This window comes from Pleurodeles waltl, chromosome 10 (assembly GCF_031143425.1).
Source record: "Pleurodeles waltl isolate 20211129_DDA chromosome 10, aPleWal1.hap1.20221129, whole genome shotgun sequence".
Taxonomy (NCBI): Eukaryota; Metazoa; Chordata; class Amphibia; order Caudata; family Salamandridae; genus Pleurodeles; species Pleurodeles waltl.
In genome coordinates this window covers 609,631,611-609,656,960 of record NC_090449.1, presented here as the reverse complement: position 1 = coordinate 609,656,960, position 25,350 = coordinate 609,631,611, and the positions used below count along the sequence as shown (strand labels likewise).

The following is a 25,350-nucleotide window of genomic DNA, read 5'->3' as shown; positions in this document are numbered from 1 at the left end:
CCCATTCTTGACCTCAGGCCCCTAAACAAATACATCATATCAGAGCATTTTCACATGGTAACTCTTCAGGCTGTCATCCCGCTTCATTAGTAAGGCGACTTTATGGTTGTGCTTGACCTAAAGGATGCCTATTTCCGCATCTCAATACATAAGGATCATCTCTTATAGCTCAGATGTTTGGTCTGCGGAAGGCGCTACCAGTTCAGGGTGCTCCCCTCTAGGGTTATTACTGCACCTCCGGTGTTCACCAAGTGCCTTGCATTGGTAGCTATATACCTCCGCAGACGGAGCCTCCATTACCCATCAACAGTGCAGCAAACCCACGCTGGTCACAATAGATCTGCTTCATTGCTAAGGGTTTACCATCAACGCCACCAAATCCCGCCTTCAACCCCTAAAGATCCAGCCTTACTTAGGGGCTATTCTCAACATGGAGATAGGTTTAGCCTATCCTAATTTTGCCAGGATCCAGTCGTTTAAGGCACTGATTCCCTTGTTTGAACCATATCAACACCTCAGTCAGGACACTCGTGCACCTTTTACAGGTGATGATCTCCTGTATTTCTATAGTACAGCATGTAAGGCTTCACATGAGCCTGTTGCAGGGATGTTTGGTGCAACAGTGGTCTCAGGCAGAAGGTCATAGGGATAATCCAGTGTTGATTGGCTGCCACACATCACACTCTGCAGTGGTGGAACACAACTTGTTGTGAGGGTGGCCTTTCCATGACCCTGTTCAGCAGATGATTTTTACAACGGATGCCTCCCTTACGGTGTGGGGCACACACTTACAGGATCTGACTGTACAGGATCAGTGGGTGACCAAATGCCAGTGTCTCCACATCAACTACCTGAAACTTCTAGCCGTTCACCTAGCGTTTAAGGCCTTCCTACCTCACCTAATAGACAAAGTTGCACTTGTCTGGACGCACAGTATGACAGCCATGTACGACCTTCAAAAAGGGAGGGAGGGGCGCATTCCACAGCTCTCTTTTATCCCACACCATTTGGCGTTCACCACAAAATTTAATTTGTTAGTGAAGTACCTTCGGAGGATGGACAACAACTTTTCCAACCTCCTCAGCAGGCTGCGACACGAAGTCCACAAGTAGGAACTCCACCGTCAAGTCCTCCTCAGTTACCTTTACAGGTGGGGGTTCCCTCAGATAGATCTGTTTGCAACAGCAGAAAACTTCAAATACCCAAATGTGGCCTCCAGTTTCCCAAAACCACAGTCCAGCAGCAAAGCCCTATGGATGAACTGCTCAGGGATATTTGCCTTCGTTTTCCTTCTCTTTCTCTTCTTTCATTTGTGGTTTGGAGGTCTCAGCAGACATCTCTGTCACTCATCCTGGTAGCTCCCACATGGGCTGCAAGCCATGGTTCATAACTCTGCTCGAACTCTCTCTGGTTCTACACAAGAGGCTCTCCAACAGCCTGGACCTTCTCACACAGAATCACAGAGAAATCAGACACCCAGATTACAGGTCCCCTAACCTTGCAATTTGGATCACAAAGTCATAGAATTTGGTAACCTTAATCTTCCACCTGAGTGCATGAGCATTTTCATGGAAGTCTGTAGACCTATCCACGTGTCCCTACTATAAGGCCAAATGGAAGAGATTTGTCTGCTTCAGTCACTCGAAACAAATTGACCTGCTGAAAGCTACAGTACAAAACATTTTTACCTGCTTCGCTTGCAAGTTTCTGGGATTGCCCCAACCTCCATAGGGTTATATTTAGCCTCAGTGGCTGCATATCTTCAGAATAGACAACACATCTCCCTCTCCAGGATACGCGCCAGTAAAGCTTTTATAGAAGGTCTCAAAGTTTGATTCCTCTGCAGGTTCCCCCGGCACCCTCATGGAATGTCAACATGCAACTCAAGGGCACACCATTTGAGCCCATTCACACTTGTCCCCTTCCTATCTTGGAAGATGGCATTTGCAATTGCTGTTACCTCACTCAAGTGTGCAGATAAGGTTCAAGCAATAATCCTGGAATAATCCTTATAGGGTTGTCTTCCACACCAAACACAAATTCCTCCCTGAAGAAGTGTCTCAATTCGGTCTTAATCAGTCAATTGACCTACCTGTTTTTTCTCCACAACCTGTTTCAGTTGCGGGATGGGCTCTCCATACTTAGGATGTAAAAGAAGCCCTTGTGTGTTACAGTGATGGGACCAGGACTTTTAGAAAGACACAACAACATTTTGTTGCCTTCTCCAAATCCCATAAAGGGAAAGATATATCCAAGTCAGGCATTGCCAGATGGATAGGAAAATACATTGACATGTTATACTAAAGCAAAAATAATTCTACACACTCTTCATAGAACACACTCTGCTTGAAAGAAAGGAGCCTCAGTGGCCTTCTTTGGGAACATTCCAATAGCTGATATATGCAAAATAGCTACCTGGTCTACATTTCACACTTTTACAAAACACTACTTGCATGGATTTTCTAGCCTGCCACCAAGCTGATGTTGGTTAGGAAGTTATTACACTTTTCTGGTCAACTGCAACACCCATAGACTAGCCACCACTTTTGGGGAGGACTGCTTAAGTCTGTGCACAGCATGTGTTGCTACAGGCTCCCATGACTTAAACTGAAAAAATACTTCCCCTGTAAGCATCTGTTTGTGGCATACAGTACTGTAGATTCATATGTGCCTGACCGCTCACCCACCCAGATGCCAGGAGCTGTTGCAGTATTTTTTTTACTATCTCTTTTCCTCAAATGCATGGACATCTCTATTTATCACTTTCATAGTTCATCTTTGCCCGCTGTGCGGTAAAATACTCCAACAGTAAAATGGAGGATCATGCCCGTTATATAAATCAGTGGTGGTCGGTAATGTGCAGCAGGGGTGGCACACCCACATGCAGCACACACTCATTCAAAGCATGTACACGCAAACTTACCTACTTACACGCACCCAAAACTACAAAAAAAAACTTACTAGCCTGATTTTTGGGTGGCAAGACTGAATTCTCTGTGGGTCCTAGAGGATTGAGACGGTCTCCTCCCCACATTGTCTGACCTTCAGCTAATGAGGAGGCGGCAGTCCCTTACTCGTCACCGAGTAGGATGAGGTTAATGAGACTTGTTTTCACTACCCCACTCTTACGAATGTGGACACTCTGCCCTAGGTACTTCAAGGCTTAAACCTGATGTGCCCAGGCCTAAGTCTGCCTGTGACAGTCCCCCTCGTCATGAGGGGGAGGCTCACAGAAGATTTACTAGGCTAAGGAGGCCATGCCCACTTGGCTGTGAAATCTTCAGCCGGGCAAATTTGAGGTTGTGCAGCCAGGCGCCTACCCATTTAGCGCATATTCAACTCCTGGCTGCCTGACTGAACATGAAGATTGTCTGTCAGGCTAACATTTGTTTTAAAGTGATTTTATAGTTAGAAATTATAAAATTGCAATTTGTAAATTGTATTTATAAAGCGTTTTCTACCCCTGACGAGGTGTTAAAGCGCTCTGCGACAAGTAGCCCTCAGATTAAATGTTAATAATTAGTAGATTAGTAATTTTCTTTTTCCGTTTGCGCATTGGATGTGTTAGGTTTGTGCTCCTGACTTCTTGTGTGTTTAGTAGAGTTTAGAGCAGGGAGAGAATCAGAACAGATTTGAAAGGAATCTTATAGTTATATGAAATGTCAGTTAAAACATTCCATTTTAAACCAACAAAACCACTGAAATTCATTATCTAACATAACTATAACTTGTGCCCTAAAGTAACCATAACTGGCGCCTCCGGTATACACAGTGTTGTCATCAATGATGTCTGTTGCAGTGATGTTATCAATGATGTCAGAACATGTCATGAGTAATGTAATATGTGAGGTATTTAGAAATGAATGGTGATTGTAGGAAAGTACCATCTTTCTGGCATAATTAACCCCACTTTTTGCCTGATGTCTGTGTGTTTAGACTGTAGTTCACTGGGATCCTGTTAATCAGGACCCCAGTGACTGTGTTCTGTCCTCTAAATGTGGTTGCCAGTAAACATTTTGCAGCCACAATTGTCATACTGGTGCACCATGTAAGTCCCTAGTATATGGGACTTAGGATACCCAGGGCATAGGTACACCAGGGATTCTTCCATGGGCTGTAGCATGTATTGTGCCACCCATGGGAGCGCACGCAAACTGTGTCTGCAGGCCTGCCCTTGCAGCCTGCGTGAAATGATGTATGCACCCTTTCACCATCGAACCTGGTCACTGCACTTAGACATTATAAGTCACCCCTCTGGTAGGCCCTTCAGCCCAAGGCCAGGGTGCATGCCTCTAAGTGTGAGGGTGCCCCTACAGACCCCAGGCCAATTCCTGGATTCCGTGCGGGGAAGCCATCTTAAGATATGTAGTGGGCACTGGTCAATACGAATGGTCCAACAACATAAAGACTTCTCTGAACCTAGGTATGTTTGGTACCAAACTTGTTGGAATCCTGTGACTGCAATGATTCCAGTGTTACTTTCATAATACCATGTACCCTGGAGGTTCCTTAGAGCAGTGGTCCCAAACTTTTGACTTCTGTTGAACCCCATTTTATCCTTACTGGAGCCTTGGACCCCCACCAAATCTTTTTTGGAATCTCCCCCCCCCCCCCCCCCCGAGTCATTACTGAAAACTGTTGACCTAATCTGTTAATATTATTTAATTTTCTAAGCAGTCGCTGGCCCCCTGAGGAGACTTTGGGGTCCCCCAGGGGTCCTCGGACCACAGGTTGGGAACCACTGCCTTGGAGGATTACCCCAGTTCTGCCTGTGCAGCCTTACGGGGTCTAGCTGCCAGCCCACACTGCTGCTGACCCCAAATACTGTTCTGCTGTTCTGCTGTCCTGCTGGTGAGCCAAGCTCAGGCCGGGGAGGCAGAACAAAGGATTTCCTGCAAGGGAGAGGTGTGATCACCCCCCCTTTGTATTAGGTGTCTAAGGGCTTGGGTGGGGTTGCCTCTGAGCACCACCAGAGTGCTTTGAAGGGCACATTCGGTGCCCTCCTTGCATAATCTGGTTTGCACCAGTTCAGGAATCCCCAGTTCCTGCTCTGGTGCAAAACTACACAAAGGACAGGGGAGTGACTACCCCCTGTCTTGGTCCTCCCCTAGGGAGGTGCACAGAGTTCTGCCAGGTGGCCGCTTGATTCTTCCATCTTGGAGACAAGATAGGCAGAAGCCCGTGGGAGCATCTTACTGGTTAGGCCAGGTAGATGACTTCCCTGACACCCCTCTGATAGATGGGTCACTTCAAAGAGTGACCAACCCTCTTTAGAGTTACTCAAGGGCTCCCTCGCAAGTGGGACCTCAGATTTGTCTAGCAAGTCTCTCCAAGGAACTTTCTGCAAGATATCTTCTGTTCCTGGCCTCTGGAACCACTATTAGTCTGTTTTTGGAGCCGAATCACTTCTGCTTCTGGTGGAAAGGGCTCCCACTGCAACGTTGTTTCTCCTAATTGTGTAACATCCTAGACTGTGCATCCTCCAGTACCACAAGGATTCTGTTTGCACCAGGAAGCACAGAGGAATTTCCCTTGGTGTGAAGGAGTCACTCCCCTGCAACTGCAGGTGCCTCAAGACCATGTTGACTGGCTGGTGGAGACAGCTGTCCCACGGACATCCAACAACTTTGCAACACAGGTGGTGGGTCTGTGGCCTCCTCTGGGTCCTGCTCGTCTTCTAACCAGCTTGGGAGACTGGGCCCCTGCTCCTATCACTGGACTGGAACCACTGTGCACCGTGACTGTTACATTTGCCAAGGATTGTTGACTCTTCCTCTGGGTGATCTTCAGGCACCAAGAAGCCCTGACCTCCAGCACTCTGCAACGTGAAGATCAGCCCCTGTCCTGCAACTCCTGCGATGTGGGACTTCTGATTTGTTGTGCTGGTGAAGCCTCCTTGTGACTCCCTCTGTCCATCATCTCTGGGTCAGTCGTTGGGGCTCCATCGACTTCTTCTGGCCTTCCTGCATGCGGAGGGTCAGCACTGACTGCCCCTCCTGGGTAAAGTCTCCTGGACCGTGCTCATCCCCAAAACCTTGCAAACACTTCTTGAGCTCCTGCTTGCATTTGACAGAGCTTGATGGTGACCTGACTGATCACTGACCCTTCTGCAATCGGGCAACCGTCGAGGAACAGCTCGTAGGCAACTCCTGCGATCTTCTGCAGCTCCTGGACACCACAGTTGAACTTCTTTCACAGACTTGCAGGAACTTCATATTCAGGAGGGTGGGCATTGTCACCAGCACCACCTGGGCATCTCCTAGGGAGCTGGACTCTGTCCCCTTCCTTTGCAGGTCTTCCACGTCTCGAATCTGTCCCTGGTTCCATCGGCCTGGACCTCAGGTCGTGACAGCAGCTGTACAATCCAATGCTTCCACTGACTTCAGAGAGAGTCCCTTCTCCCCTCAGCATCTGAGTACTTGGTGTAGGTACTCGTGTCTTCTGGATATCTTGGGGCAGGGGCACTCTCCATCCTGCCCCTTGTCTGCTGGTTTCCTCTAAGTCCACTGGGTGGGTTCCTGAATTCCACGAACTACAAGCACTACTCTCTGCCTTAGCCTATGGGACAACTGGTTGGGTAACTACCTTGCACCTGGTTACTGGGGACCTTTACTAAACTTACCTTTGGTGTTTCTATCTGCACTTACCTTGGTTGTTATCACTATTCTACATTCCACTTTTTAGTATATGGTTTGGCCCTCCCTAGCCCACCCTGTTTTTTTTGTTTGTTTTTTAAAGTGCTGTAGCACATAAAAAAAAAAAAAAAAAAAATATGCAGTGTGTCAGTGAATTTGGCCCCAGGAAGGGTCCCTCTGGCACCCCCACCAGGCCCCCACCACACCTAGGAGGGCAGGTATGCCTACCCTTCTACCCCTCCCCCCACCATATGTCCCTTTGGTGGACAAAAAAAAAAGGGAGGGTGGCCACTGACCCCTCCTCCCTGAGCCTTAAATGACCCTGTGAACCCCATCCCCCCTGGGGCCGACTTGTTGTGCTCAGAGAGCCCATACAAGGCACTAAGTGGTTTCACAGTCCACACAAATGCAGTCAGGGAAACGTCTGTTTGCTCCTGCCTGGCGGGAGCATATCTGAATCTCTTGCCAAATGGGAACAAACACAAAGTCTGCTCCCCGTGGGTGGGAGCTTTAAAAATGCTCACAGTGCCTGCGGAAGTCAGACTCCCTTGGAAGTGAGAACTCTGATTGGCTGCCAGCAACATCAGAAAAATGTTGCTGGCAGTCAATATAGGACTCTGTGACTTAGTCCCCTGTCTCGAACTTTAAAGGAAAAAGCATACAGGGGCAGCGTGCGGATACCCTAGGCCCCAGGTACATTGGAAAAAACATGGCAATTTTTTGCAGTGATCATGCAGGACTCGCATCCTTTAAGGATGGGCATGCTACCCCCTCTCCCTGAGCTCTATTCGGTCCCAGTAACCCCATCCCAAGAGCCCAGTGCTTTTAGTAAAGGGTGCGGGAGGCATGCTGCCCCCCAAGCCATATTTGACCTCGGGCCCACAGTATTTTATAAGGGAAGGCAGGCTACGCCTGCTACATAAGCCATTAAGTCCCTGGCCACCCCTCAAGCCTTTAATGGCCCCATGGACCCCAGGGCTGGCCGACTTGCTGTGTTTCGGGGGCCCATAGGCAGAACACAGTGGTTTCCCTGCCAGCACGAATGCAGATGTAGGCATGGAAACTTGTTTGTTTTCAAATCTTCCACCAGATGGAAGCAAACACAAAGTCTGTTCCCAGTGGCCGGGAGCTTTAAAAATGCTCCCGCCAGCTGGGAGCAGGCCTGTGTTCTTTTTCCCTGCTCTCACTGATGGGGGTAGGGAAACAGAACAGATTGCTCCTGCCTGGAGGGAGCAGCATAAATAGCTGCTTCTCCTGCGCTGGAACAAACCAGCTCGCTCAGCATGCGTGGAGCTGCTGGGGCTCTCCCTGCAGCCCCCAACGTGTGAATGATTGGGTACCCCAGGTAGGCAATGGGACACCCACCTATTTAAAATGGAGTCCCTGGGGCATAGGGGCCATAATGGACTTAGGAAGTGGGGGTGGCGCAGAAGGTCCCACTCCCCTTTTAAAATAAAGACCGTTCTGAAGGATGGGGTCCCAGGGCCTGACAAGACCAGAAGGGAAGGGGGTGCATGGCCTCCCTCTTTGAATATAAATACAATCCTGGGGGATGGGGGTCCTCAGAGCCTAAGAAGGTTTGGTGGGTGTAGAGCATGCAAAAAAAAAAAGCACAAAAAAAAAACTACAGCCTCCAGCGAGAGGGTCCTCTGTGTCCTGAGAAGGCTTGGGGTGGGGAGGCTGTGCACCCCTCACTGTTATTATTATATTTGGCCCTGGGTTATGAGGTAACTCGAGTACAATAAAGCTTGGTGAGAGGGGCCACGTGACCCCCCCCCCCCCCCCCCCCCCCATCTATTTAAAAAAAAATGTTTTATTGGGTTTGGCCTTGGAGGATGGGATCGTAAGACCTGGGAAGGTGCATGGAGTGTGCGGCCCCATCCGCCATTTTAAATGTATTCGACTCCAGGGCTTAAGGTTTGGGGACGGAGGCCATGCGGCTCCCTCCTCTTTTTATTAGAACGTGCCCGGGGAGCGGTGTACCCGGGGCAAATTAAGGGTTGAGGATGGAGACTGCACACCGTCCTCCCCTTAATGTATATGTTTTGTCTGCAGGCTATAGGGACCCCTAAAGCCTGGTCCTCCAGGCCTGAAAGCCAACCCTACACTATGCATGCCAAAATCAGTGTGCAGTGTGGGGTGGCCAGCCTGCTAGGGGTCTAGCTGCAAGGAAGCAGGAATGGACGCTGATTGGCTGCCAGCAATATATAAAGAATGTACATTACTGGACGCAGGGACTTAGTCATCTGTCCTGAAATAAAAAAAAAAAGAATAAATATAAATATATATATGGTAGGTATACCCTTCCCCCTGTGGGCTGGAGGGCCCAGAGTGCCCAACTACCTCACCCGGAGCCAAACTATATATATATATTTTTTTAAGTTATTTTCAGTGATCCTACTGAACTCCTAACAGTGGATTGCAGAAAAAACTAAAGAAATGGCAGCCTACAATATGTGTGTGTTTTTTATATATATATATATATATATATATATATATATATATATATATATATATATATATATATATATATATATATATATATTGTATGAGAAGTGTGCCGCCCGACTCTATTTTGGGCTCCGGGTCCCCATTCCCCAGGGCTACATTCTTTTAATTAGGGGGAGGATGTCCATCCTCTGGGTCTATATTCAATAAGGGGTGGGAGACAAACCCCTCCAAGTCCTTATAGGTCCAAGGAAGCCCATCCCCCTGGGCTGCATTCTTTATCTAAGGGAGGGTACGGCCTCACTCATTGAGCCATTAGGGGCCCTGGGGAGCCCATCCCTCTGCCCCAAACTGTGCAGTAAAGGGGATGGCAGCTGAAATATGGGGTCAAGGAGAGGGGAGATGTGGCTCACCTCCTTGAGCCTTTAAAGGCCCCGGAAACCCCATCCCTGGGGCCAGATCAGTGACTGAGTCCAAAGAGCCCAACCCTGGGACACCCTAGTTTTCATGCCGGCAGAGAAACATTTGTCTGCTCCCACCTGGTGGGAGCATTTTTAAATCGTCCACCAAATGAGAGCAAACACTAGGTCTGCTCCTAGCCAGTGGGAGATTTAAAAATGCTCCCCCTGGCTGGTAGCAGGCTTGTGCTCTGTTTTGCTCCCCGCATCACTGTGGGCAGGGAAACGAGACACAACAGACATTGCTCCCTGCTGAAGGGAGCATGCAGAAAAGCAGCTGATCCCTCCGGGCATGAGCAATTTCGGCTCCTGCACCATGAGGTGAACTAATTGGGATGCAGAGACTCTGTGGTTCTTCCCCCCCCGTCCCCCCCTTCAAACCCCCAACCCTCCCCCGTGGGCCCAGCGTGTTGGTTGGTGGGTGCCCTGGGTTGGCACATGGGCACCCATCTATAATTAACGGAGACGCTGGACCCACTTCCCCCACCGCTTTTTTTTTATTTTTTATTATATTTTGCTTGGGGGATAGGGAGGGTGGGCAGGGGGACTGCATGCCCATTCCCCTTAATATATATGTTACATATATATTTTGGCCACAGGGGATGGGGTTCCTAGGGCCCCGTAGGCAGCCTATGATGTGCACGCCAAATCTCTACCTGTTGTTGGTCTGGCAGCCTGCTGGGGGTATGGTCAGAATGGCCTGACGGCAGGCAAAACCCTGTGGCCAACCCCCTCTGTGCACAGCTTTTGCACAGAGTGTAGTTGGCTGCCTGAGGGGAGTTAAAGCAGAACCTGGCTGCAGGCGAAGGGCTGTGTACAGTGGGTATTTGGCTTTATGTATAGTTGTAAAATTACTGTATGTTAAAAAAAAAACAAAAAAGAAAAAAAAAAAAAACACCTTGAAATTCACTGAAAAACAAAGCCAAGGTTAAAGTAAGGTAATAAGTATGATAAAAAATATTTTTGCTTAAAAAAAATATTCTTAGAAAGTTCATGAAAAAAGCAAAGGTTAAAGTAACGTTTTAGGTTGGTGAATGCCAGTGACAACATAAACATTTTAATCACAAAAAGTCACCAGTTAGCTAGCAGAGCTAACTATAACTTGTGCCCCAGCCATACACTGCTTATGCCCACACATATTACATCACTCAGTATATATTATATGACATCACTAATGACATCATTGATGTCACTGACATCATCTTTCTAACTTCTTTTGTACACATTACTCTATAAACTAGAATGGCATTGGAGGCTTGAACGTAACTGCAAAATAGCTCAGATTAATATGTAGCATCATTCACGCCATCACAGATACAACTCCCTTAGATGTGCCAAGCATATGTTAAGGCTGTGACTGCTCTGCAGCCAGAAAATGACATTTGAAAGAAAACCACATGAAACAATTCCAAGACCTTAAACAGTGGACCCACACATCCTGTCTGTAAAATCTATATAAAAAATGGGACAGACAAAACCCCACTTTATTCCATTTTCAAGCTTTTCTTGACCACAGGAGGAAGGGGTCCATGGAGTACTCTAGGAGCTGTTGTGAAACCAAGACTAGTGCCTGAATAAAGGCCAGTCTCCCAGGGGTAAGGGGGCATCACCTGAAGTCTGCTCCAAGCCGGAAAGGCTGAGAGTCTGCCTGTCACCTGGAAGCCTGCCTGGCTGCTCAGAGAGAAAAATTAGTGCCTAGACCTGCATGAGGAGAGACTGTCCAGGAGGGTTGTATGTCAGAATCACACATGCCATTACCACGCGTGGCTTTACAACGCAGTCTTAACCACGGATGCGTCTTTATCAAGCAATATTTTACAATGAATATGCCTTTACCACTCATACCTTTACAACAAAAACATAAGTATAAAGTGTGTGTAAATAAATAAAAAAAAAAAAATATATATATATATATATATATATATATATATATATATATATATATATAGTGTGTGTGTGTGTGTGTGTTCGATGGCATGTGTAGCTGCAGATACACATGTATGCGTTGCTTCCGCCATCTAGTGTTGGGCTCTGAGTGTTACAAGTTGTTTTCCTTCGAAGAAGTCTTTTCGGAGTCACAGGATCGAGTGACTCCTCCTCTCGGCCATACTGCGTATGGGCATCGACTCCTTTGTTAGATCGTTTTTCTTTCCGCTGTCGGGTTCGGACGTGTTTCCTCTCGCTCTGAGATTTAGAATCGGAAACTCTAGATAACTTTCTTTGACCGTCGGTATTGTTTCGATCGAGTTTCCATCTATAGTCGAGCCGATAGTACAATCGAAAACCAATTTTCGCCCTTCTGGGCATGAGCTCCCATCTCTAGCCTGTTCGGGCCTACCACACCAAAGCCTGATGGATCGGACTCCATTCCGATTCTGTCCTCGCTGCCACACGAAATTTCCATACACAGACCAACACCTGGTATGTAATCTCTGTCTCTCGCCGGATCACCAAGAAGAGAATTGTGAAGCCTGTCAATCGTTCCGATCCAAGAAGGCACTGCGTGACCAGAGAAGCCAGGAGACCGGAAATGGTGTCAAAGTGCAGAGTATATCGGCACCCTTGAGGAAGAACAGGCACAGACGGCAGTTTCCATTCAGGACACAGCCTCCGAAAAAGACTCGGAGGAAGATAGCCAACTCATCACTGCCGGTCAGCACGTGAGTACGACTGCCCCTTCGGCCACTCCTAAGGTGCCTACTTCGATACCGGAGTCTAGCAAATCCACCAAAAGCTTAACTTCCGAACCAAGTCGGCGTCCACACTCTTAGGAGTCGAAACCTCGATGTCCTGCCTCTGAGCCGAAACAGGCTATATTTTCGGGCCCAAAAAAACTGCAAACTTCGGAGCCGAAAAAGTATTCTTGTACAGAACAAGGACTTCCGAGACACCTGAAGCAGAGCTCCAAGCCATATGATGAACAGTCCTCTAAATAATCAAAACCATCAGAATACATTTCTGAGGTCACTGACATTCAAACCATTCTAGAAATCATGGATGAAAGAAAATCAAGGATCCATATGTGTAAGGAAATGCCTCCTTGGCATGGTTACCCCCTGACTTTTTGCCTTTGCTGATGCTAAGTTTTGATTTGAAAGTGTGCTGAGGCCTGCTAACCAGGCCCCAGCACCAGTGTTCTTTCCCTAACCTGTACTTTTGTTTCCACAATTGGCACACCCTGGCATCCAGGTAAGTCCCTTGTAACTGGTACCCCTGGTACCAAGGGCCCTGATGCCAGGGAAGGTCTCTAAGGGCTGCAGCATGTCTTATGCCACCCTGTGGACCCCTCACTCAGCACAGACACACTGCTTGCCAGCTTGTGTGTGCTAGTGGGGATAAAACGACTAAGTCGACATGGCACTCCCCTCAGGGTGCCATGCCAACCTCACACTGCCTATGAAGTATAGATAAGTCACCCCTCTAGCAGGCCTTCCAGCCCTAAGGCAGGGTGCACTATACCATAGGTGAGGGCATAAGTGCATGAGCACTGTGCCCCTACAGTGTCTAAGCAAAACCTTAGACATTGTAAGTGCAGGGTAGCCATAAGAGTATATGGTGTGGGAGTCTGTCATGCACGAACTCCACAGCACCATAATGGCTACACTGAAAACTGTGAAGTTTGGTATCAAACTTCTTAGCACAATAAATGCACACTGATGCCAGTGTACATTTTATTGTAACATACACCCCAGAGGCCACCTTAGAGGTGCCCCCTGAAACCTTAACCGACTATCCGAGTAGGCTGACTAGTTTTAGCAGCCTGCCACACACCAGACATGTTGCTGGCCACATGGGGAGAGTGCCTTTGTCACTCCGTGGCTAGTAACAAAGCCTGTACTGGGTGGAGGTGCTTCACACCTCCCCTTGCAGGAACTGTAACGCCTGGCAGTGAGCCTCAAAGGCTCACCCCCTTTGTTACAGAACCCCAGGGCACTCCAGCTAGTGGAGTTGCCCACCCCCTCAGGCCACGGCCCCACTTTTGGTGGCAAGGCCGGAGGAGATAATGAGAAAAACAAGGAGGAGTCACTGGCCAGTCAGGACAGCCCCTAAGGTGGAGGATTCCCCCAATAGGATTAGGGATGTGCCCCCCTCCCCTCAGGGAGGAGGCACAAAGAGGGCGTAGCCACCCTCAGGGCTAGTAGCCATTGGCTACTAACTCCCCAGACCTAAACACACCCCTAAATTCAGTATTTAGGGCTCCCCAGAACCTAGGAACACAGATCCCTGCAACTTAAGAACAAGAGGACTGCCTAACTGAAAAACCCTGCAGAGAAGACGGAGACACCAACTGCTTTGGCCCCAGCTCTACCGGCCTGTCTTCCCACTTCTAAAGACACTGCACCAGCGACGCGTTCCCCAGGGACCAGCGACCTCTGAAGCCTCAGAGGACTGCCCTGCATCTAGAAGGACCAAGAACTCCCGAGGACAGCGGCTCTGTTCACCAAAGACTGCAACTTTGCAACAAAGAAGCAACTTTGAAACAATACACGTTTCCCGCCGGAAGCGTGAGACTTGGCACTCTGCACCCGACGCCCCCGGCTCGACTTGTGGAGAACAATCACTTCAGGGAGGACTCCCCGGCGACTGCGAGACCGTGAGTAGCCAGAGTTGACCCCCCCCTGCCCACAGCGACGCCTGCAGAGGGAATCCCGAGGCTCCCCCTGACCCCGACTGCCTGCATCAAAGACCCGACGCCTGGTAAAGACTCTGCACCCGCAGCCCCCAGGACCTGAAGAATCCGACCTCCAGTGCAGGAGCAACCCCCAGGTGGCCCTCTCCCTTGCCCAGGTGGTGGCTACCCCGAGGAGCCCCCCCCCCCCCCCTTGCCTGCCTGCATCGCTGAAGAGACCCCTTGGTCTCCCATTGCTTTCTATTGAAAACCCGACGTTTGTTTTCACACTGCACCCGGCCGCCCCGTGCCGCTGAGGGTGTACTTTGTGTGAACCGGGGCACCCCCTCCTCCATTGAAGCCTATGCGTTTGGGCCCCACTTTGACCTCTGCACCTGACTGGCCATGTGCTGCTGGTGTGGTAACTTTGGGGTTGCTCTGAACCCCCAACGGTGGGCTACCTTGGACCCAAACTTGAACCCCGTAGGTGGTTTACTTACCTGCAAAAACTAACAAACACTTACCTCCCCCAGGAACTGTTGAAAATTGCACTGTCTAATTTTAAAATAGCTATATGTCATTTATGTGAAAACTGTATATGCTATTTTGCTAATTCAAAGTTCCTAAAGTACCTACCTGAAATACCTTTCATTTGAAGTATTACTTGTAAATCTTGAACCTGTGGTTCTTAAAATAAACTAAGAAAAGGTATTTTTCTATACAAAAACCTATTGGCCTGGAATTGTCTCTGAGTGTGTGTTCCTCATTTATTGCCTGTGTGTGTACAACAAATGCTTAACACTACCCTCTGATAAGCCTACTGCTCGACCACACTACCACAAAATAGAGCATTAAAATTATCTCTTTTTGCCACTATCTTACCTCTAAGGGGAACCCTTGGACTTTGTGCATACTATTCCTTACTTTGAAATAGTGCATACAGAGCCAACTTCCTACAATATGCATAAAGAGACTAGGCGGATTATTACTCCTCCTCCACAGACTAAAAGAAAGTTGGCTTTTCAGGAACTTCTCAATACTGCTCCACCACCAGCAAAGATTTTTAAACGGAAGGAGAAGCCATTACCTTTGCATTCTTCTCTCCCACATTCACCACAATTTCTTTTTTCACTACCACCCACTGGCCCACCACCGTTGCCTTCACCAACTCACTCACAGACTAATTCTCATAGTGATACGGTTGATCCTTGGGATCTGTATGATCCAGATCTCATACCAGCTAATTTCCCAGACCTATATCCCTCAAAACCTTCCCCACCAGAGGATACAACTGCATACACGCATTTCATCCTAGGGCAGCGGAGTACCACGGGGTACTCATACACAATGAGCCTTTAGAAGAGGATTTCCTTTTTAATATCTTATCTTCCACACACATGTTACCAGTGCCTCTCAATGCTACCTGGCATGATCAAGCATGCAGTCGAGATATTTAAGGACACGGTTAAAGCGAGGGTTTTAACACCACGCATAGCAAAGAAATAGAAGCCTGCACCCACAGATCCTGCTTACATTACACTTCAGGTACCTCCAGACTCGGTGGTTGTCAGTGCCGCCAGGAAAAGGCCAATAGCCAATCGTCGGGGGATACCCCTCCACCTGACAAAGAAAGCAGGAAATTTGATGCTGCTGGCAAGGGGGTAGCTACACAGGCAGCCAACCAATGGTGCATTGCAAATTCATAAGCCTGGGAAGCAAGGAATGATAGAGCTCACTGGGTTGAGATGCAGGAGCTATTACAACACCTTCCAAAAGAACATCAGAAAAGGGCTCAACAAATTGTTGAGGAAGGTCCGGCAATAAGTAATAACCAGATAAGGTCTGCCCTTGATGCTGCAGATACAGCAGCTAGAAGTGTGAATACTGCTGTAACCATACACAGACATGCATGGTTACGTTCTTCTGGATTCAAACCAGAAATACAGCAGGCAGTACTGAATATGCCATTCGAAAAGAACCCTCTGTTTGGTCCTGAGGTTGACACCACAATACAAAAACTCAAGACGGACTCAGACAATGCTAAAGCAATGGCAGACCTATACATAACACCTTATAGAGGCTCCTTTCGTAAGCAGCAATTTAGAGGAGGATTCAAGCCACAATCTCCGGAGGCTTCTACCTCCCAGCCTAAAAAAGGTCTACAACAACAGTACCATAGAGGAGGATTTAGAGGCTCTTATAGAGGAAAACACTTCAGGGCCAGAGGCAAATTCCAGGCCTAAAAAAAAATTCTCTATCCCATCAAAACAATGACTTCATAAGCATGCCACAATCCCACAAATCTCCTGTGGTGGCAGACTGCAGCAATTCCACTCCCAATGGCAAAATATCACCCCAGACCAATGGGTACTCTCAATTATCCGTAATGGTTATTGCCTAGAATTAATTTCCACCCCTCCAAATATTCCTCCCCGTTCACAGGTTGTCCCCAGAACACAACGTTTTATTACAAGAAGAAGTACAATTGCTAATGCTAAAAGAGGCAATAGAATTAGTTCCAAAATCTCAACACGGAGCAGGGGTATACTCAAGATACTTCCTCATTCCCAAAAAGGATTGCACTCTCAGACCCATTCTAGATCTCAGACCACTAAATCTCTATATCCTGTCAGAATACTTTTACATGGTAACTCAGTTGGACATCATTCCACTACTACAAAAACAAGATTACATGACTGCATTAAATCTCAAAGATGCGTATTTCCATATACCCATCCATCCAGCTCACAGAAAATATCTAAGTTTGTGATAGCGGTAAACATTACCAATTCAAAGTTCTGCCATTCGGCATGACAACAGCTCCAAGGGTGTTCACAAAATGTCGTGCAGTAGTAGCAGCTTACCTAAAGAAGACGACACATACATGTCTTTCCTTATCTAGACGATTGCCAATTTTATACATTGTCAACAACACACTCAATACACAATAGAAACCCTACATACATTAGGGTTCACTCTCAATTACCAAAAATCCCATCTTCATCCAGCACAGGTGCAACTTTACCTAGGTGCTATTCTCAATACACAAAAAGCCTTAGCCTATCCAAATCCACAAAGAATACAAGCTTCCTAAAATCTCATACCACAAATGCAGCCAAATCAACAATACACTGTAAGATTTATCATGAAACTATTGGGAATGATGGCATCCTGCATAGCAATAGTACCGCATGTAAGACTAAACATGAGAACACTACAACAGTGCCTCTCACAGCAATGGTCTCAACCACAGGGTGCATTGCACGATCTAGTGTTAGACCGCCAAACGCACAAGTCCCTCCAATGGTGGAATCTCAGCAATTTAATGAAGGGGCGGTCATTTCATGACCCTGTGCCTCAGACCACAATAACAGAAGCATCAGTGATAGGTTGGGGAGCTCATCTCAACAACCTTACCATACAAGGGGAATGGGATTCAAAACAGCTAAACTATCTCATAACCCATTTAGAATTATTAGCTGTGTTCCTTGTCCTAAAAGCGTTTCAACCACTTCTCAAACACAAGTCTGCCTTGATAAAAACAGACAATATGACATCCATGTATCATCTAAAGTAACAAGGCGGGACACACTCATCTCAACTGTTCCTTCTAGCCCAAACTATATGGAAATGGGCAATTCACAATCCCATTCATCTACAAGCAGAATACATTCCAGGAATTCACAAACAGCTAGCAGATCTCCTAAGCAGAACACCCACAGATATACGAATGGGAGATTCACTCTCCGGTACTTCAACAGTACTTTCAAAAGTGGGGGACACCAGAAATAGACCTGTTTGCAACAAGTGAAAATGCAAAAGGCCAAAACTTTGCATCCAGACACCCACACCCTCTGTCCAAGGGCAATGCTCTATGGATCAACTGGTCAGGGATATTTGCTTACGCTTTTCCCCCTCTCCCACTAGTTCCATTTCTGGTCTACAAACTGTGTCAAACCTCTCTCACCATGATACTCATAGCCCCCACGTGGGCACGACAACATTGGTACACAACACTCCTAGACCTTTCAGTAGTACCTCACTACAAACTTCCAAACAGACCAGATTAGCTTACACAAAACAAAGGGCAAATCAGACATCTCAATCCCAGGGCTCTCAACTTAACAATTTGGTTCCTGAAGTCATAGAATTTGGATACTTACAACTTCCATTAGAATGTATGGAAGTTTTCACACAAGCATGCAAGCCTACAACTAGACACTGCTATGCTAACAAATGGAAACAGTTTGTTTATTACTGTCAATCAAAAAATACTGACCCACTTACAGCGCCAATACAAGATATTGTATGCTACCTACTTCATTTACAAAAGTCAAATTTAGCTTTCTCATCTATTAAAAATTCATCTTACTGTCCTAACAACATTATTTCAAACAACTCCAACTCCTACAGGCTAGCCTCAGCGTTATCTTGGGGAGAACTGCTTGTTAGTCTATGCATAGCTTGTGTATCTGCACCCACTCACACCATGGAACAAAAAATTTCACTTACCAAGTGTACATCTGTTCGTGGCATGTAGTGCTGCAGATTCACATGCACCCTCCCTCCTCCCCGGAAGCCTAGAGTCATTGCAGGTGGGAAATCCTTCTCCTACCTGGCAGCAAAGACATGGAATTCCCTCCCCACCAACCTCAGGACCACCTTGCATTCCGGAGGCAACTCAAGACCTGGCTCTTCGAGCAGCAGTAATCCCCCTCCCCCTCCCCCTCCCCCTAGCGCCTTGAGACCCTCACGGGTGAGTAGCGCGCTTTATAAATGTTGTTGATTTGATTTGATTGCAGTTTTTTATTTGTACATATGTATATACATTTACATTTGCAAGGACATCTATTTTACTTATTATTTTTATAGTACATTTACATTATTACACTCTATCACTCCTCCCTACACCCTTTTGCGGGAAAACAATCTAACAAAGGAATCGATGCCCATGTGCAGTATGACCGAGAGGAGGAGTCACTCGATCCTGTGACTCCGAAAATACTTATTTGAAGAAAAACAACGTGTAACACTCCGAGCCCAACACTAGATGGCGGAAGCAATGCATAGCATGTGAATCTGCAGCACTACATGCCACGAACAGATGTGCACTGGGTAAGTGACATTTTCCATATATATCAGCAGGACAGCTCTGTGCGTTTTATTGACAGACAGTCCACCACACCACATGTAAAGGGCTAACGTGTTTTGGCTTATGTCTTCAACTGGAATTGTAAATCTTGAACTGTAAACCCTTACCCAACCTACAAACACCCTTGCCACCCAAATGCCCCTACACACCCCTACATTGTAAAATCACCCTGTTTTATACTTACCAGTGAAATACTTACATTTTCATTGTAAAGGCATGCGTGGGAAAGGCATATGCATTGTAAAAGTTTGCATGATAAAGACGCTTGCATTGTAATTGTATTGCATGGTAAAAGCTGTTATTCATCCAGGAGGAGTAGCCCAGCCGTGTTCTCAGTGTATGGGTCTCCTAGAGGAAGTGGACTATCTAGTGGGAGCACTGCTGGGATCGACCTGTACTGTTAGAGGTTGTCCAGTCTCCCAGAGCATAGTGCTAGTGATGTACTTTCTAAAGAAGCTCAACTGCTTCTGCCAGCGGGCAGTGCACCCATGTGAAACCAGTCACAGGGAACAGGGAAGGCTGCTGCACCTCATAGGGATGCCTTGCCCAGAGGCGGCATCTCCAAAAAGCCAGCCCTCCGCTGCCCTGTCTGCCAAGCTGACACCTGAAGCGGGAAAAAGAAAGTAGGATCACCTTTGTGGATATAGAGTGTCTACCTAAGGCACCACCCAGTGAAATTGGACACCGCCAGCAGCTGTAGGGCTGAGCCCTTCACCTAGCAGGTAACAGAGAGGCACAGCCTCCAAAGACCGGGAGACTATAAACGTGAGTAAAGCTAAACGCTGTATTGATTCACCCTTTTCATTAAGAATCTTTTGGGCCAAAAAAAATATACGAACCGATCAACCTCTTGCCACAGTGGCAACTGCTTGTTGAAACTTGCCTAATTTGGCATAAACTCGACTTGCCGGAGTGTACTGCACTAGACCTGCAGAAGGTGGGTAGACCACACCATATGTCAGGAATGAGGGCAGTCGGGCAGATCCAGCTTCTCAGTATATGATCCCAGTGAGATATCCTAACCTTGAATCTGATACTGATCTAATTTTGTAGTATATGCACCATTGTGATTTTAAAAGTACTTTTTTCTGAAAAAAGCAAAACCCTGTGCTTGACATTGATTTATTGTATCTGTTGGTTGATTATTGGTTTCTGAGTATTTGCCTCCAACCCTGCCTCCACAAGAAGCCTTTGACTGCTTGTCCTTCCAACCCTGAGTCACGTGGGGAAAGGGTGTACTTGGATCAGTTTGCACTGCATTGATAGGACGAACGCTCAGGGTATAAGTGGCAAACAGCCTCTGCTTCTACTGGTCTGGTCCAGTGGCCCCTGTCTGCCTGCTCTTTGCCCTCCCTAACTTCCACAAATAGGGCTAATGACCTGTCACATCAGAGTTTCCGGATTGGTTTTACATTTTTGTTAGTTTGAATATTTGCAAGTGATATATTACTGAAATTGCATTTGAAGCAGTGGTTCCAAACCTTTTGTTCCCACTTTATCATTACTGGAACCTGGGGAACCCCACTGAATCCTTATTGGATCCGGGGATCCCCCAGTGAGTCATTACTGAAAGCTGGGTACGTAATCTGTTAATATTATTTAATTTTTTAAGCAGTCGCAAACCTCGAGGAAGCTTCGCAGACCCCAACGGATCCCGGACCACAGGTTGGGAACCACTGATCTAGAGGATGACAAGTTATGAAATTACTCATTTTGTCCATTCTTGATTTTCATAGGTGTTGAGAGTGTGGGATCCAAGGACATGTGCCAAGTTGATGAAACTGAAAGGGCACACAGACAATGTTAAAGCTTTGCTCTTGAACAGAGATGGCACACAGGTATGTAATCATCATTATAAGCTGCATAAAACGTCAGACTGGTCTAATTATTATATTATGCAGTGTTATGCTGAAGACTGACATGATCAGTAGATATATATATATAAATATCTCCTACTGGCAGTCGCCAGTAGGTAGTTAAAGTTAGGACCTAGTTTTCATAGGAAAAGCGTTTTTTGTTTTGCTCATACTTTACTGCTGTTTGATTATTATTTACTAAATTTTCAAAACTAGTTTGCCAGTCACCTTAGCTGCTGTCTGGGCAGTATCGGTGTGATTCGTCAAGCGTGGCTAAGAAAAAGAGGCCGCCCCAAAACGTGTTTCCCCAGATAATTTCCCATAGGGATTTTAGACACGATTACAACCCGAACTGCTGAATGGAATTAAACCAGATTTGACAGAAAGCTAGATCTTGGTCCATAAACAGTGCTTTTTGTAATTTGGTGTAAATCTGTTAAGTAGTTTTAGAGTTATTAAAGTGAAAAGATGTATTTATATCTAAGAAGGCAAGCCCCACGGATGGGGTCCCCATGGACAAAATTGGCATTTGAAGGGCGGGGGTGTAATGTGCCCACAGATTACATCAATCATTATATCTTCTATGACATCATTGATAATATGACTGCAAAATTTGTAAGAAAATGTTGATGAGAAAAATGTATGATTGGGGTGTGGATTATAGTTATTTTAGTGCACAAGTTATAGTTTCTTGATATAACTAGAACTGCTGAAGTTCATGGTTTTATGTGTGTAAAATGTGAACCTAACCATAATCTCCCTTTAACCTTTAGTTTTTTAGTGTCAATATATGTATAGATAGATTCTCTTCAACTATAACAAATGCATTAAGAGCGTCACTGGGACAGAGGTGCAAGTCCGAAGTAAATCAATGCATTTTGGGTTTTGGCTGTTTACGATAGTCTTGGTCACAAGATGTTTGATGTTGACTTGTCCAATACTAGCAAAGTCATTGGGGTAACTTAAGTCAATGAGAACAGTCAAGTTTACACACACAAAAGTTGTGAATAATTCCTGTCATCTTGCAATTCAGTGTATCTGTTGATAGATATCTGGATTAAAACTTAGTTTAATAGCGCAGTGTTTCTTTACATCGACTGGTGTTAGCAGACAGATAACCAATTTTTACTTTCACTTATTTGAGTGCAGTAGTTAAATCCGCATCACTATACATGCTTCATTGATAAGACCGTTGCCTGTTTCTACAGGGAATTTAAGGCAGCAGGCAAAATTACATTTTTAGCCAGATAAGTTTCTCCTGTTGTTGTTACAGCTGCAGATCAGGTGTCAAAGTACAATTTGTAGTACTCAGAGTTTAAAACACCTACTTACCCTGGCTTAGAGGTCTTGTGGACCATAAGAAATCCAAAGGAGGCAGCTTCTTTCTCAGTACAAGCCACCAAGTTCTGGAACTCACTAGCTGCCAATATCTGTAGAATTCAGGAGCCATTTATATTGCAGAAGAGATGGGAAAACACTGGTATTTCCAAGAATGCATTTTCCCACAACCCTGATATAAAACCCAGAATAATAATCACTCCTTCATGTTACATATTCAGTCCACAGATATGAAACATCCCAGCCAGCACACAACTTTCTATGAACAGGTAAATCGTGAAGGGGTTACATGTCTACCCTTGCCCACACTAACACTAAAACCATAACTGTCAGGTGGCAGAGTGGAGTTCCCGACAACATTTCTGTTATACAACTTGACCTTCTTACTGTCACATAAGAAAGAACCCTACGGGCAATTCATTCACCCAGCACTGTACCAGTCTAAACAAATAAACTCTATTAACCAACTGAACTGGCAAGAAATAACTGAAGAGAAGCCTCACTTACTGCTGTCCAATATAGACTTATTTAGCCCACCAATGCAAGAACCAGCAAGTTAAATACAATGACCACTTGTAGACATCTCACCATCTCCCTGCAACCTGTGCGTGCAATCTCAGAATGACTAAACCAGTGCAATAACCAACTGAAGTGCACTGTTATAAGGAATACAGTAATGGACCTGCAGAGCTGTTCAAAGCTGCCAACTTACTGTAAACCACTGTGTCTTTCTTACACTCCATCCATCACAGTGCTAATTGCTTTGTCCTATAACACAGTAACCACACCTCAGTGGTTCTAAAACACTTCCTACATAGGATCACAAGAAGGCTGGTCTTCCTGATTTGTTCACATACCCAAGTGCCCCCCCACCCCCGTTTTATTATCCATGCCTCTAGTACATTGTATGTACTACCAGTGGCCATATATGTAGGCATCCACCCCCCTTTTTCCTTTAATATGTCATTGATGACCTCTTGTGAGACTCACTACGGGATCCATACGTGCTTCTGGACTTTGTTCAAACTCCCCCTGGGTATCCCGCTTCCATGGTCCCTTCACTGTGTGCTATTTCTTCCAAGGTGATGTTTCCCTATGTGAATCACACCATCGCTATGAAGATTTACTTTGGGTTCTCAAATCCAGTATATCTAAAATATGGCAATCTACCTCCAGATCAGCCGGCTCACCACCAGACCTTACCACCTTGTCACCTTCATTGCATCCTGCATTCACATTCTTCAAACCCCTATAAAGTGTTGAGATGCTAACTGTGGCTGGCAAAATAAAACCATATAGCTGACACACAGGCCCATGCTGAGTAGTCTTCCTTAAACAACTCCTTCCTGCCCTTGCACTGGATTTTTAAAACCCAATAAATATTGAGAGATCATGAGTGAAGGAGACATGTAACTGGGCAGCCCATGACTGAGGTTTTCGCCTCCTATTATGAACGCCTATATATGTCCCAGTCCGCATACCCGGAGGAGGATTGTGCAGACTTGTTAATCGATGTCCCACTTGAGACGCTTTCCAGGAGCGCCAGGGAGGAATTAGAACTTGATCTGACGGTGGAGGAGGTCTGAGATGCAATCAGGGCCCTTCAAAGTGGGAAGGCGACAGGTCCAAATGGCTTACCCGTAGAACTGTATAAATGTTTGGTAAAGGAAGTAGCGAATCGTATGGGTGAAATGTTTCGGGAGAGTAGGAGGGAGGAGACTCTCCCGGAAGACCAACGCATGGCCACAATAGTGGTGCTATTGAAACCGGGCAAGAATCCGGAATCCTTTTAGATCATACCGACCTATCTCCCTCTTGAATGTAGAGGCTAAAGTGCTTACAAAGGTAACAGACTACGTAGGGTCATTGCGTCCCTGGTCCACCCGGACCAAACGGGTTTCATGCCGCATAGGGGCACTAGGCTTAATCTGAGGAGGTCGTATGGAGTCCTTCATATGACTGAGGTGTGGGACCATGAGGATGCCGTCCCGATGTCTCTAGATGCCGTAGGGCGTTCCGTAGTATTGAATGGTCATACCTCTTTGCTATCCTGGCCAGGTTTGGAGTCTCCTTCGGTGCGTGGATTAGGCTCCTATCAGGCCCCACTGGGGAGGGTGCGGGGCAATGGAATACTCTCTTGCCCCTTTACATTGCGGACAGGTGCGAGGCAGGGCTACCCCCTCTCCCCAATGCTTTTCGCTTTAGCGCTGGAGCCACTGGCGACTTTGGTTAGGCATGATCCCTTAGTAACAGGCATAGAGAGTGCGGGAGGATGGGAAGAGCGCATATCACTCTGAGGACGACATCCTCCTGTATGTTACCAGACCATGCACCACGGTAGATTCTTCCAGATTTTTGGTTCCTATTCAGGGTATGAAATTAATTGGGAAAAAATCTCTGATCTTTCCTCTGGCAGGGACAGCCCCTCCCCTTCCAGCAAGTAGCAAAGCCCAGATTGTATGCAAGGGTTTCAAGTATTTGGGCATACACATTACTATAGCAGCTGCTTTCTTGCAGGAAAACCTACACCACCAGCTGGAGCGCCTACGAACAGATGTTGCGCATTGGCGGAGACTTCCAGTGTCCCTAATGGGCAGGGCAGTCCTCTTTGAGATGATGACCCTCCCGTGCCTACTGTATATCCTGCAAAGCACTCCCTACCTGGTGCCACCGGAATTGTTCAGACAAGAAAACGGGGAGCTCTGTCTGCTCCTGTGGGATGGTGGGTGTACCCGTATCTCCTTGCCTAATCTCCAGCGCAGAGTGTATGAAGGGGTATTAGCTTACCAGACATGCGCTTATATTATTGGGCAGCTCACTTAAGTATAATAAACAAATGGGTCTTCACAGAGCG

At 46.6% G+C, this 25,350-nt stretch overlaps 1 protein-coding gene across 1 annotated transcript in view; it reads left to right on the top strand.

The window, feature by feature from the left end:
• Window positions 1-25,350, top strand: part of WDR48 (WD repeat domain 48) — a 353,999-nt gene that overhangs the window by 91,246 nt on the left and 237,403 nt on the right. Inside the window, exon 7 of the mRNA XM_069211082.1 lies at window positions 21,039-21,140. Within this exon, the coding sequence (XP_069067183.1) occupies window positions 21,039-21,140 (102 nt within the window). The remainder of the gene's footprint in view (window positions 1-21,038; window positions 21,141-25,350) is intronic.